At 54.2% G+C, this 13,576-nt stretch overlaps 4 protein-coding genes across 4 annotated transcripts; 1 reads left to right on the top strand and 3 right to left on the bottom strand.

Moving 5' to 3' along the window:
* Window positions 1–4,222: 4,222 nt before the first annotated feature.
* Window positions 4,223–6,344, top strand: TRIREDRAFT_122735 (uncharacterized protein; the record flags this gene model as incomplete). Its single annotated transcript, XM_006966836.1, has 7 exons — window positions 4,223–4,265; window positions 4,445–4,567; window positions 4,692–4,803; window positions 4,882–5,086; window positions 5,153–5,308; window positions 5,366–5,817; window positions 5,879–6,344. The coding sequence occupies 7 exons, from the start codon at window positions 4,223–4,225 to the stop codon at window positions 6,342–6,344; spliced, it is 1,557 nt and encodes a 518-aa protein (XP_006966898.1).
* A 344-nt stretch (window positions 6,345–6,688) lies between these two features.
* Window positions 6,689–7,728, bottom strand: TRIREDRAFT_122734 (uncharacterized protein). The gene is made up of 2 exons (XM_006966743.1): window positions 7,626–7,728; window positions 6,689–6,976 (listed from the first exon to the last, which is right to left on the bottom strand). Exons 1-2 carry the CDS (start codon window positions 7,670–7,672, stop codon window positions 6,808–6,810), a joined length of 216 nt encoding a protein of 71 aa, XP_006966805.1. The 5' UTR covers window positions 7,673–7,728; the 3' UTR covers window positions 6,689–6,807.
* A 379-nt stretch (window positions 7,729–8,107) lies between these two features.
* On the bottom strand, window positions 8,108–10,329 carry TRIREDRAFT_49854 (transcription factor; the record flags this gene model as incomplete). Its single annotated transcript, XM_006966742.1, has 3 exons — window positions 9,464–10,329; window positions 8,326–9,384; window positions 8,108–8,263 (listed from the first exon to the last, which is right to left on the bottom strand). Coding segments are annotated over exons 1-3 (1,701 nt in total), but the record flags the coding sequence as incomplete, so codon positions are not given.
* Window positions 10,330–12,741: 2,412 nt separating this feature from the next.
* Window positions 12,742–13,025, bottom strand: TRIREDRAFT_64667 (uncharacterized protein; the record flags this gene model as incomplete). Its single annotated transcript, XM_006966741.1, has 2 exons — window positions 12,742–12,835; window positions 12,904–13,025. 2 exons carry the CDS (start codon window positions 13,023–13,025, stop codon window positions 12,742–12,744), a joined length of 216 nt encoding a protein of 71 aa, XP_006966803.1.
* Window positions 13,026–13,576: the final 551 nt, after the last annotated feature.

Below are 13,576 nucleotides of genomic sequence, written 5' to 3'. Positions count from 1 at the left end.
CCCACACTGTACGTGCTCGGTACCTTGCATGATGGACAACCAACGTACATCAACGTAATTTGATGATAGTAGGTAGTAACTGATTGCTTCCACACATGCGAGCTGGTAGGGAGGAGAAGGCGAATGAGCTCGTGCTGTTTCTGCAAGCACCCGCAGGACAAGAACCCCGTCGCAAAGATCGAAAAGGAGCGCGCAATTAAAGCTTTCCGGTCTCTTTGTCTGTTGTCTCCTGAGCCAGTTCGACGCTGTTTGCAGCGCGCGCAAGGCAGGCAGGTAGTAGGCTGTGGATTCATGTTCGTACTGGTACATGTAGGTTGGATCGACTTGACATGTTGATTGGCTTACGGTGTTAAAATCTGCACAGTGTGAAATGACGCAGCACGCGCTTCAACGTAGGTAGGCAAGAACCACTGACCGCAATTGCGCAACTCACGTTTGAAGTATCTGAGTATCTGTTCGTGCTTGATGCACACGATGGAGTGCAGACAACTTCATCAATAACATACCTATACTAAGGAATGTCGACCGCAGCCAACAGCCTCAGCTTGCTCCAGCGCTGTGCATTGATGGGCTCCCGGCTGACTGGATCACGGATTGAGACGTCCATTGCAGTGTCGTTCGTCGGCAGTGTTACCACAGCTGGGCCCAGCAGATCACACCGAGTTGTTCATGTTGACTGACTGATCATCTCGTACGCATCACAAGAAACGCAGCTAGGTTCTTCTTGGTACTCTCCCCCGAATGCTCAGCGACCCGAAGTTGACTCTTATCAACATGGATCTAGTAGTACGCAATAGCACTCCTGCTAGAACGGACGCCACATAGAGCTGCTGCTCTCGCTAGCCGGCCACTACTGATATCAGCGAATGGCCCTTGGTTCCAGTCGCTTGCATCCCGTCGTGAGTCCAGCGTTGGTCAGCTCTGAGAATCCGCCGCCGGACTCGCCGACCAGGGCTGCCGTTTGACTCTCCCCACGGAACCCACAGGCCTGCAGATACCCTGCCAGCTTTGCTTCCAATCCAATGCCTTTTCTTGCTTGCTGAAGCGGCGGGCTGGTGCAGCAAAGATGGGCAAATAACAGCGTGCTATCATGTGCGATACCACAGCCGACAGAATGCAATGAATTGAGCCAGCATCAATGCCAGAACGACACGTCAAACCCTGGGAGTATCTCGTCTCTATGGATGCCTCTCTATATAGAGATGCTCCCATTAGACACCACCTCCTTTTCCCCCAGTGCTTCCGCCGCTAACGGGTGGCGACTGATGGTGCGGGTTTCCGCTGGATTGCTGGATGCTATTGTCGGGGCTCTATGAATGGATGGCAAAATGGCAAAATTGGTATCCCTTGCAATCTGGGCAAAAAAGGTGTGTGTGTGTGTCAGCTCCCGAATGGACCTGGATTGGGTGCTATTCTAGAAATCCCGGGGTCTTCGACAACGTGGTACGCGCAGTAGTTCAGTGCTCGCTTCTCCACCACACCAACCCTTGGGGTGAGTCAAGCATCTGATGCCACGCCTCGGAGCAAAAGACAATCAATGAGAGTAGTATGGCTGTCTCTCCAAGGGGAAAAGACAAGAGTTGCTGCTGTGACTCTATGCAGTATGGACATGGCGTTTCACTCCACAAGGAGACACGATTGGATCTGCATTTGCATCTGGTATGACCCTGTTCTTCTTGATTGATAGCAGAGTTGTACAGTAAACCTGTACGCGCTGCCTGCAGACTCTTTGGCTGTGTTGCCGCAGCTGATACGAGCTGCAAATTCAAGTCAGACTGACAGATGACAGATGAGGAGTGCTCAGGCCATTTCAATGTTCCGTGCATTGGTGTGAACCTGCGACACCACATGACGAGCTTCCTCATCACCAATGACCGGCGCATTCTAGAAGCCTTCCAATGGATGCAATCACAGGCGGCTGAATTGGGGGACGACCTGTAACGAATATTCCGTGGCTGCTGCAGGCAGTCCCCCCTCCACCCCATACATGTACGCCGTAATATGTGTCGACAACCAACAGCATGAGCCCACGCACGCGATGGATTCCATCTCCTGCAATGCAGGTGAGCCCCTTGTTGATGAGCTGGATGGATCGGGCAACTGGAGACGGCGTGCCGGCAACTGCTTGTGCTGCTTCTCGTGCTGCTGCTCGTGCTACTGCGCGTCCTTTGGCTCTCTCTCAATCAGTGACGAGGATCATCAGCTGTCGCTCCCTGCCGAGTGCTGTTTCGACTCGTGTGCCTCCATGTCGTTTCCTACCTATCGCAACTGCGTCTTTGGTGCTGCGTGGCCCCCTGTCACATCTGCACATTGTGAGGACAGCAGCAGCCCGCCATGTCTGCGACACACCGCTAGAATGCACAGTCGAGCCCAGTACATAGGAACGGAGCAGGACAGATCTGAACGCTTCCTTTGTTCCGTGCGACGTGCGACATGGATTGAAACTCATGGTACCACCACGACTCGGGAGGAGCTAGCAGTACGACTCGACATCTTGTTCCACTCAAAGGGTTTGACAGATTGCCGTCGCTGCAATTTCCCAGCGAGTGGCCATCACTATCCATCATGTACAGTATGGATTGCTCCTTTTTTACTGCAAGTTCAGGTTGTTCCGACACAGGATATGCTGATCCCATTCGTCGTTCCCTTGCGTCATCCGCGACCCTGGGCGAGAAGTCCTGATGATGGGTTGCCAGGGACAAGTGAGTTAGACTGGAACCAGTGCGAGCCCATGAAGCATCGAGCAATCCCCGTCTCCATTTTATTGACTCGTCTCCCACATGCTTGCTCGGTGCCATTGATTTGGGCGTCCCCACCGGGTTATTGTGTCCTGGATGGCACCAAATGATAAGTTGGATCGCTGGCCGAGGTCTGGACCAGAGGCTTCCTAGTAGGAGCAGTAGTAGTAGTAGTAGGTATCTTGGAAGGTAAGTATGGATCACAGAAGTGAGGTGTCGTGTATCATCATCTCTCGCAGTCATGATTACAATTGAATGTGACATCCATCCTTCGTTCCGTTCGCCTCCTCACTACTATCTACTCGTCTCTGCTCTTCATGCCTCCCACATGCTCTTCAACACACGATGCTTCATACCTAGACGCAAACTACCTATGTACCCTCAATCCTCTCCTCCACTACCTATCATCGTCCCAGCCCTCCCTGAAACCAAACCAGCGCCATCCCTGCCCTGCGTCCAGAATATCCAATGCGTGCACATGTCCTCAGCAGGCCTTGAATTGAGCCCACGTCCATCCATCCAACCCATAAACGGGTCCATGCACCGCACCGCACCGCTGCAGCAGCTCAAGGGCCCCAAGGGCTGCTAACGGGGGGGCGCTAGCACTCAGGCTACGGCGCCTTGATTGCATTGAGCCCGCTGAAGCTCCAGCCTCCAGGCGCCCCCCCATCAGCTGCATTTGCCGCCTCGGCCGCGCTGCTGGTCGCTGCTACGCTGCTACTACCGGCGCAGCGCTCCACTAATACAGGGCGCCTCGGCCACTAAACCTCCAGGGCAGCCTCTCCAAGTGCTGCGACTCTCGCCCACCCCCCCGTTCCATCAAATCTCCCGCATCTTCTCAGTGCACTGGCTAGTCTGGGGCGAGCATTGATCATCGCCCTCTATCCTTGCAAGCTCGTTGTCTCCCCTGGCTGGCCCTTCTCACTCTTACATGGGACGCTTCCTCTTTTTCCTTGGACTGCCTCCCGTCTCGCTCTCCATCCCGCAATAGTCGTCCCTCCGCCGGCCCCGTCGAGAGCATCGTCGACGGCTTCATCCTCAGCATCCTCCATAGCATCGTCAACAGCTTCGCCAGCAACAAGCCACTCACTCCCGCGCTGCAGCACAGCAGACTCAGACGGCCAGGCGATATCCGTTACCCAGTCCACCCCCCCGAAACGACAGATACGAGCCGGCAATTGGGCCCCCAGAACCCAGAAACTCCATCGCTCGACGTCGCCGTTATTACTGCAATCCGGTCCATTCGCCGCCTATCCACTCCTGCTAGCCCGCCCATCTGCGACCTTTCCTTATCCTTTTCGTCTCCTTTGCTCCTAAAGGAAGAACCCCCCACTGGCCGCCCGCGAGAAAACAGGAACCAAACCAACCGAAGCCGCAGCCAACCCGCCATCTTCCTGCCAGGCCCGCGAGCAGCATGAGCCTTTGCCGTCGTTGACGATAAATCGAGCTGCACTTGTCCTCCGATCCTCCCCAGCCAATTCATCATGGGCAACGGCCAGGGAAAGCCCGTCGACCTGACCGGCGAAGGTACGTGACAGGAGAATCTCCCCAGCGCATCGTGGCCTCCAGCCTCTCTCCCCCCCTTCGCGCCGTCCTCGCGCTCCCTCTCACCAGCGTGTTCTGGCGCGTTGTGCAGTGATGAGGGACTGCATTTCCCCTTGCCTCCAATGCCGCGCTTTCAGTATGCTGAGCTGACGGAACAGCAGCCAACCTCAACCACTTCCGCTTGCTGCGAGTGGTCGGCCGAGGCGCCTTCGGCAAGGTCCGCATTGTCGAGCGCAAAGACACCAACCTGACGTTTGCACTGAAATACATCCGGAAAGATGAAGGTACGCCTATCCATGTGTCATTCTTCTACTCGCTGCGGCAAGCTCTTGCCTGGGCCTGCAGTTGCGCCAGCAGAGAGGAGCATCAATGAAGACCGAGCTAACGTTTGGTTCTCCAATTCAACAGTTGTCAAGTCTGAGAGCGTCCGAAACATTATCCGCGAGCGACGAATGCTGGAGCATGTCAACCACCCCTTCATCTGCAACTTGCGATACAGCTTTCAGGACATCGAATACATGTGAGCAGAGAGCCCCCCCTCCAACCCACGTTACACCGCCCAATCCATGCGAGTCCATGCTGACGGCATATGCTCAAGGTACCTTGTCGTCGATCTGATGAGCGGCGGCGATTTGCGATTCCACATCTCCAGAAAGACTTTTACCGAAGAGGCTGTCCGTTTCTGGATCGCCGAGTTGGGCTGCGCCCTCCGCTATGTCCATTCCCAGAACATCATCCACAGAGACGTTAAGCCAGATAACGTCCTTCTCGACGCGGAGGGGCATGTCCATTTGACCGATTTCGTAGGTCTTATCCTACCCTTGACAGGATTTTGACGGGCTGATAAGCGCTGACCTTTGGCTTTTAAGAACGTGGCTTCTGACATCGTGCCGGGTCGTGTCATGACTAGCAAGTCCGGAACACTGGCCTACCTCGCCCCCGAGGTCTATTCGGGCAAGGGATATGACATTCGTGCCGACTGGTGGTCACTTGGTGTCTTGTTTTATGAGTGCATTTACAACAAGGTAAGCCGCCGTTCTGTTCGCAACTCCAGAAGCACACATGAGGCTTACCCAAACCAGCGACCATTCGAGGGTAACAGCGAATCTACGCTTAGCCAGCAGGTTCAGTTCTCTCAGCCAAAGTATCCTGTCACGCAGCCCCCTGTCTCATTGACGTGCCTCTACGCCATTCGTGCCGCGCTTGAACGGGACCCCAACAACCGACTCGGCTCAACATGGGAGAGCTTCATCTACAATGACTTTTTCAAGACAATCGACTTTGATCTGCTCGAGCAAAAGCGCATCGAGCCCATCTTTGTCCCCTCATCGGACAAGACCAACTTCGACGCAACCTACGATTTGGAGGAGCTTCTGCTCGAAGAGGCCCCTCTGGAGGCACGCGCAAGGCGACAGAAGCCCAGAGAGCGGCTCAAGGAAGATGCCACCGATCAAGAAATTCGCGAAGACGAGCTGTACAGGATGATTGAGACAGATTTCCGTCCGTTTGACTACACCCTTGCGGCTTACAGCAAGTAAGTTTGAAATGCGCCTTTCCACGTCACGCCAAAGCAGCAGCACGTTAACTCTATAAAGAATTACCGCCGCTCAGGGCGAGAACGGAGAGGCAGCGACGGGGGAGCCTCAAGCCATCACAACAGACGAAGCTACGCAGATGCCCTCGACGAACGAGCCACCGACCTACCCAGCACCGCCAGTGGACACCACCGTCAGCGCCGATCGTCGGGCGCCCCCTCAAGGGCAGTCATCTGCGTATCCCGGACAAGTTCAATACGTCCCTCGATCACCGCCCACGAGCAAGCGAGTTACGAGCCCGACAGGTGGAGTGCAGTTGACGCTCGATGGCGGAGGTAGTTGGTCTGAGCTAGCACGACAGGACGCCACGCTTCCCAAGGATGCCAGCACCGTGGCCGAGACGAAGAGCGAAGGGTCGGGCGGCATGTTTGGATTCTTGAAGAGCAAGAAGGGGAGAACCAACAGCCCCAAGCCTAGAGAGCGTGGTGTGCTGGGCAAGGAAGGGGCCAGAGTGGTCATTAGCTGAAGGCGTCGACATGATCCTGGATTTTTGACGACACAGCGAGGGGCCTAGGCTTGATTTCCCTCTCCTTGGACAGCAGACTGGATGCGATCCCGACGAAAACGAACACGTGCTACGGGTTAATGGGTTCACGCGGAGTTTACGGACGATTGAACATTTTGGAAACACGGCCAGCTCGACGCGCGCGAGCCCCCGGCAGTCCCAATCCCGGTGATCGAATTCACTCCGGCGCAGCTCGTCTGGGCGAACGAGCACCATCATCTCTCCTGGTCTAACTTGTTTGTTTCTCTTGAAAGGCCATCTCAGAGGGTGGCATTATCCGGTGCTCCGAGTGTTTCACGGCCATCAGCCTGAACGCCTTTTTTTTCCGATTGTCGATACCCCTCTCACTGTACGATATACTTTGCCACGCAAAGGGGCTCATATTTGCACGTCCTGACGCTTCTTTGGGCTCGATTCTTCTATTTCACTTATTCTTGGATAGAGAGCATTCTTCTTCTCTCCGCGTTACTTTTTCTTTTCGGTGTATTTCCTTCTTGTTTCCCGGGTTGGCGTTTGCATAGTTTAGACGAGAAACATTGGCAGAAACCCAAAGCAGGCGGAATAGCGGGAATATGCGTATCTGCATCATCGTCCTAGTTGGTTTGTTTATACGCTCACTATAAGAGTTACAACATTTGATGGGCGGGTTGGGGAGGGGGAGGGAGTGTCTGGAAGATATAGAGATGGAAGCGGATTGGGGAAGGGTGGTGTTTTGTTTTGGGTTGAGCGATGATTATGATGTATAGGCATGCCTATATTTATATCTATAGTATGTAGATGACAATGAGCATTTGCAACACGATTTTAGTACCATCTCATGGCCCCTTTTGTTCTTTTGCTCTTCTCTTTCATGGGCTTGCTTGGTCTTTTTGTCTTCTCCTTTTCCTGGCAAGTTCGTTCTAATGTTTTCTCATATCTGTATTTAGCCGGGTCTGCCGCTATCCGGTGGCAAAAACACCATTATAAGGGTGAAAGTTGTCCCCCTCAAGCAAGCAAGGGCTCCTAAATCGGCGTGGTTTCTCAAGAATCTTTCTTTCACTTGGAAGTCTGTGAAATCCGACCATTCCAAGGCAAGGGGATTGGAGGAGAGATACAGATACACTCACTGCCCAGTTCATACAGCCAGGAATTCTCGACTGGGAAACAGAGTTGCCAATTTCTGTTCGACTTCCACTCCTCAAGATCTGCGCCGAGTGTTTTCCAAAACGTTTATTATTACATGATCATTCCAACACCACTTACAGAGATAATGTACTGATTTCCATGACCAGTTTCGTGTATACCGTCATGGCATAGGACTTGCAATCATATACGATATCAGAGAGAATGTCCAGTGAAGCAAGAGCTGCAGACGCAGAGTAGTGTCATTGATATAGAAATACAAGAAGCCAACCAGATTCCAGCGTCGTTGGATTAAACGAAAACAAAAGGAAACAAAAAGACCAAAGATTATGCTTCAAATTCGACGACTTGTCCGTTCGTCCTATGTCCATCCAATGCTTGAAAAAGCCCGGGCCTCAATGGCCTTGACCATGCCCTTCTTTGCTCAAAACGCCGTAAAATCCATGGATTCTCTGTGTCCCCTTTGCACCTCGATCGGTTGTTAAACGTACATCCATGCGCCAGGAAGCGTCTTCGTCGGCTCCATTCGTTCATGGCATCACCAGGCCCTCGGACGACGTCTTTTCCACAGCGATGCCCAGCTTTTCAGCCGTGCAATCGGCCGCCTCCTTACCCATGTACTTCTTGAGAATGGAGTCGAAATCCCTCTCGGCAACGACGGGTCCGTTTCCGGAGCATTTCGCCTTCTTGGTGAGTTCTGAACACAGACCATCCAGATCAAACTCGCCGTTCTGAGCCTTGGGGCATGCCTGTAGCCTCTCCCTATAATCGACATATTAGTACTCAGTACACCAAACAGGTCATTCAAACTTGTGGCAACGTACCAAAGCTGGTTACAGCTCATGTTTGTCTTGGTCATGGTTGGGTCATCATCCACATTGTCCTTCGCGGCGTCAATCTCATCAATGATGTTCGTCTTCTTCGGCAGGTTCGGGCTGGCCATGTTGTAAGGAGTGAAGAAATCGGCCTCGAGTGAATCATTGAAAAGATCGTCAAAGGTCGGGTTGGCCATGATGTTCTCCTGAGGCTCGCGATAATCGCCAAACAACTGCGGGTCGAACTGGCCGCCATTGTTCTGCTGGACCATCCAATCGAAGCTGTTGTTGCTAAAGTCGAGGCCAGCAAACTGTGAAAAGGGCCCATCCACGGTCGACATGGAGGGGTGCTCCTCGCCAATGGTTGTCAGGGTGTCGACAGGCTTGAAGCCCATGGGGGACTGGGTGAAGGGCTCGGGAGACGTGCCGCACGAGGAGCTCGCGCCCACATTAGAATTGGAGTGAGAAGATGCCGACGGCGAGCTTGTCGTGTTGTTCATGCTGTAGTTGACCGAGTCCACACTGGCTCTTGACCCGGTAGCGGTAGAGCTGCTCATGGACGGAGTGTGCATGTTGAACACGCCATTGTTGAACTTGGCGAGATCTTCCTTGAACTGCGCGTTTCGCGCCGCCTGTTGGGTCATGCGGGCCGGCTTGTCCGCATTGTTCTGTTTTGTGGCAGGGCTAGAGGCCTGGTTGGAGATGGGGCTGATGGGTTGGGACATGGACTTCTGGTGAGCCTTGGCAGGGGGTCCAGGGAGGTTGCCGAACTTGGGGAACTCAAACTGGAAGTTGACGTCAGGCAGGTTGCTGATGGCAGCAGCGCCGAATGTTTGAGCGCGGACGGGCGCAGACGCCTTGGGTGCCACGAGCGCCATCCTTTGCTTGTAATGGTTCAGCTCAGCGGACATGCGCTCGACTTGAGCGCGGAGCAAGTCGTTCTCATGGTTAGCGGCTTCAGAAGCCTTTTCCAGCTCCTCGACCTTGGTCTCAAGATCCTTGAGATGCTTCTCCTTTCTCTCTCTGAAGGCACGCTGAGCAGCTCGGTTCTGAGCCTTGCGCTTCTGCAGGTGGAGATTGGTTAGCGGACAAGAAGCCGAGAAGAAGGGGAAAGAAATGCGGGACAGCATGAATTGGGCGTACCGAAGTTGGCTCCGAAGTGAGCGGCTTCCGACCAGGCTTCTTGGGCACCTTGTCGGAAGTCTCCTGTCTCTTGGACTCGTTGCCAGGGCCGGCATCGTCCTCCTCGTCATCCGGATGGTTCCTCTTCTCGGGGTTGTCGGTCTCAGTAGAGTCGGACTTTGCGCTCATGGCGCCATCCTGCACGTCGCCTGTCGCAGCTGACTGACCGGCGGCATCATTGGCAAACGAGAAATCAAAGCTGGAGTCTCCAAAGTCGTAGTCGTAGTGGTCGAGGAAGGGGCTCTCCTGGAAGGCACCGTCCAGGCTCTGGAGCGGATTCGGCTTGAAGGAAGTCGGGGACAGCGAGAGGCCAGTCTTGGAGTTCGCCTGTTGCTGCTGCTGCTGCTTGTTCGCGTTGAGGGCAGTAAAGAGAAGGCTCTGCTGCTGCGGGGTCAGGAAGAAGTTCGGAGGCACTGCCGAGCCACTCCCAGCGCCGGTTGCTGCCATTTCTGCAGATTGCCTCGAGAAGTAACGAGGATTATGCCAATTCTGACGATGTCGCTGCCCTCAGGACGGCAGATTTCAGACTCGGGCGCACGTCTCTTGTCGCGCTCTCTCAGTGGCCTTGATCCTCAGTTCCAGCGCCCGTGGCCGCGGGTGGCGGGGAGTTGATTTCAAATGCTAGACGCTAGGGCCAAAACGATCCAGGGGGGGAAAGCAGAGAAAGAGAGTCGTCAGGAGCAGCGCTGCGACGAGAGGGGAGACTCTGGTAGATAAGGATAGCCCAGGGCGACAGAAGAGAAGGGATTCTCGGATGGCGCTGCACAGCAACAGAATGCGCAGCTCTTGGATCCAGGGCAGTGTCGTGATAGATAGTGATGATGCCAGTGGATGGTTTGGTGCAGGAGGGCAGGTGGCCGGGAGGCAAATTGAGCAGCTGGCGTGCAGGTGGTCTGGTAGCGGCTTCGCAGCGTGCGGCGTTCCTTCAGCAGGCCGGCCAGTGCAGTACAGTGGGGCGTGCGGATGACAGGGAACAGCGTCGACTGTCGTTTCTGTTGATGCCTGAGTCAGAAAAATCTCTTCTAGGCGGTTCCGTGCGGCCTGGGACAAGCAGAGAGAGAGAGAGAGAGAGAGCAGAGAACAGACGGGGGCTTCGCACTGTGGCCCAGCGTCAGAAGGGTGGTTGTGAAGCGATTGTCCGGCTGGGGAAGATGCTGCTGTACAGTAGGTATTTACTGCTGCCATGTATCGAGGTGTCCGCCGATGAGGAATCTTGGGGCATTTGTCAGCGGCAGAGGCCGGGCGGGGCAGCGCAGCAACAGCCCGTCCGGCTCTTCAGCCCTTTTGGCGTCCGCCAATGGCATGCCGCCGGGGTGCGCAGGCTCGCGCTGCCATTGGCCAGACCCCGGACGCCCTGCTCGGCCTGACCGCTGTCCGCGCTGCCGCAACGCCTCGGTGTCGACTCAGACGTTCGACACAGTGTGTAGGACACGGCCTGCTTACGGATACAGCAACCAAATGCCCTTGAACAAGGAATCTGGAACTCTTATTGTAGCATTACTATTAGTAGGGTACCTACCATCGAGTTCTTGGTCCGGCGGTAATATCAAGCAGCTCAATTTACTACATGTTTCGTGTCCGCGACAGACAAGCCCGTCCCTAGACGAGTGCCTGTGCCTGTGCCTGGGTCTCGTATCGACAATACCTTCTACTACATAACGCCTCCTTGATCCCTTACCTTCAAGCGTCTTCGGCATGCGTCCCGACATCTGCAGAATCCCCCTACCAAGGTAGCAAGCAGTTCATGTTCGCCTGCCTCCGCTCTTCCCCGTTCCACGCCCTTTCACCAATGACACACAGCTGTTGGTCTTAGTGCATGATGGGAGCATCGCTGGCCAGCATGAACCGGGGATACACGCCGACAACCATTCATACCCCATTCATACAACCAAAGCACCTCTTTCGGCGTGCATGCAGGAGGCTGACGGGTCGTACCGACCTTGTACTGACAAGTAAATCCTACCCCGAACGGTGCACGAGTCTACTGGTCAAGCGCAAGATAACTGACGGTACAATCCGAGGTGGTGTCAGCATCGAACCTCTTCGGCAATTGCACTGATTCCGACCCGATATATCCAGAGACTGCCGAAGACGAGCATCCAGGGACACTGTGCGTCTATACAAGGGCGGAGAGCTGGCTCTGTTTCACCTCTCGATATCAGAAGTTCAAGAACAACAATCGACGTCAGGAAAAACACATGATGAGCGCATCATCAATCATCAGCTTCTCTCCTCCAACGTCAAACGGCCCGTCGCCCCAATGAGGTGATTTGCCGCGTGGGACTTGACTGCGGTGCTTTTAGTGCCGCCCACGGGCATGGCAGACATGTGCTAATAGCTCCCTTTTACACGGACCCTCTGCGTTGCTGCGAAAGGCCGCACTTCCGCATTGGTTGGCACGGCACGTTGAGGTCAATGGCTACAATCTCCGGGCGTCGAGTGGAGTTTGCACCCAAACTGGCGAAGTCCCGCACCCGGAAAAAAGACCCTGCTGTTCGTATCGCCGACACGCCCTACGATGCTGCGTGCGTGTCATACGGACGACCTGTTTGCAACGACGAGCAAGCACGTACCTTGTCATTGTGCACTCAATCACCATTACTTTTGACCATGGATTGAACGAGGTATCTCGCGATTTACCTGCAGCCTGTTTTTGTATGGTTTTGAAGCTACTTTATCTATCCAAGGCTCAAGCATCCCAGGCGAGAACGACATCTCAGATACAGCTACCCCGCCGAGCCAGTTCATTCATCGGTGTCATCAAAGCAGCCCTACTATTGACGCCTGGCTAGCTGAAAGAGGTCCGATTCGCATCGTCTTCGCCCGTAATCGCTCGTTTGCTAGTATCCAGCAGTCAACACCCTGTGCCCATGTGGTCGCTAGTGTGCGCAGCGATAAACCTGCCATTCGAACCGAGAAATACGACCGAATAACTCCCCCCTGCGCCCGTCGTCAAGACATCAATTTGCCGACGGAAGTAGTTGTTCTTGGCAGGGTTTGACAATGATTCGACTTCAACGAACCGCGGCTCCAAAGATCAAGGCAGCAATGTGAAATTACCACGCATCGCAAACATGGCATTCAATTATCAACAGCAGCAGAAATACAACCAGCAGTGTAAGTGGACAAGAAATATGTGAAATGTTCAATTCATCAATTCATGCCTAGCGGCTAATGTACCCGTTCCCTTTGCTCTGATCCGTGCAACGCCTTCAAAGCATTCAAATCCCAATCCCGCTCTAGTTCTTGGCCAGCTCCTTGTGAGCCTCTGCCTTGTTGTTGTGGGCAGTCTCGTCGATCTTGTCACCAAGAGCGTCCTTGGTAGCGCTCAGGCTGTGAACATTCCATATTAGCGACACGCTGCGCTGCAGATAGCGACCGGATTGTTTGCTCCAACTTACCGAGTGCTGACGGGGACTTCGTCGTTCTTGGCAATCTCCTTGTTGGTCTCCTTGCTGGCACCGGAAGTCGCGCCCTGGATGGACTCGGCGACGTAGTTGAAAGCCTGCTTAGCGGTCTCCATTGTGGTTTGAGGTGGTAAAGGTGGTTTTGTTTGTGGTTTTGTGTGTGTGGTTGAGAGTTGTGTTTGTGTGTTGTGTGTGTGTGTGCAAGTTGTGATGATGATGAGAGAAGGTTGGTTCAAGAGAGGAGAAGTCGAAGGTTTAAATAAACGTTGAAGGAGCAGGTGCACAAACCTGATCCTCCTGCGCAAACCCGCATTTTGGCTTCCTGCTCGACATTTCGATGTCATTCAAGAGCATCTTCTCCATATTCTCGTGGCCAAGATCGCCGTTTGCCAGGCACCTCCGCGACGCAATTGGCAGCACATCATCTTGGAAGCGGGCCAGAACGGGGGTAGCCAGCCAATGAGCGCAGCAAATACTACGTCATTCCGGCTTGTCAAGGACAAAGCTTAATTGACGTCGAGCCCCACAGATTTCCCTTCTGGGGAAGCAATGACGCAAGTAGCCGAGGGACCACGCCTTGTTTCGATCGCAGCATCGTAGAATTTGATGACGATCGAGAAACTTGGCCGGAATCCGACGTGGGAAGGAAGCAAGGAGCCGAGTCGCT

This window comes from Trichoderma reesei, assembly GCF_000167675.1.
Source record: "Trichoderma reesei QM6a unplaced genomic scaffold TRIREscaffold_14, whole genome shotgun sequence".
In the NCBI taxonomy this organism is placed as follows: domain Eukaryota; kingdom Fungi; phylum Ascomycota; class Sordariomycetes; order Hypocreales; family Hypocreaceae; genus Trichoderma; species Trichoderma reesei.
The sequence above is the reverse complement of the archived record's forward strand: the minus strand, read 5'-3'. Positions and strand labels throughout refer to the sequence as shown.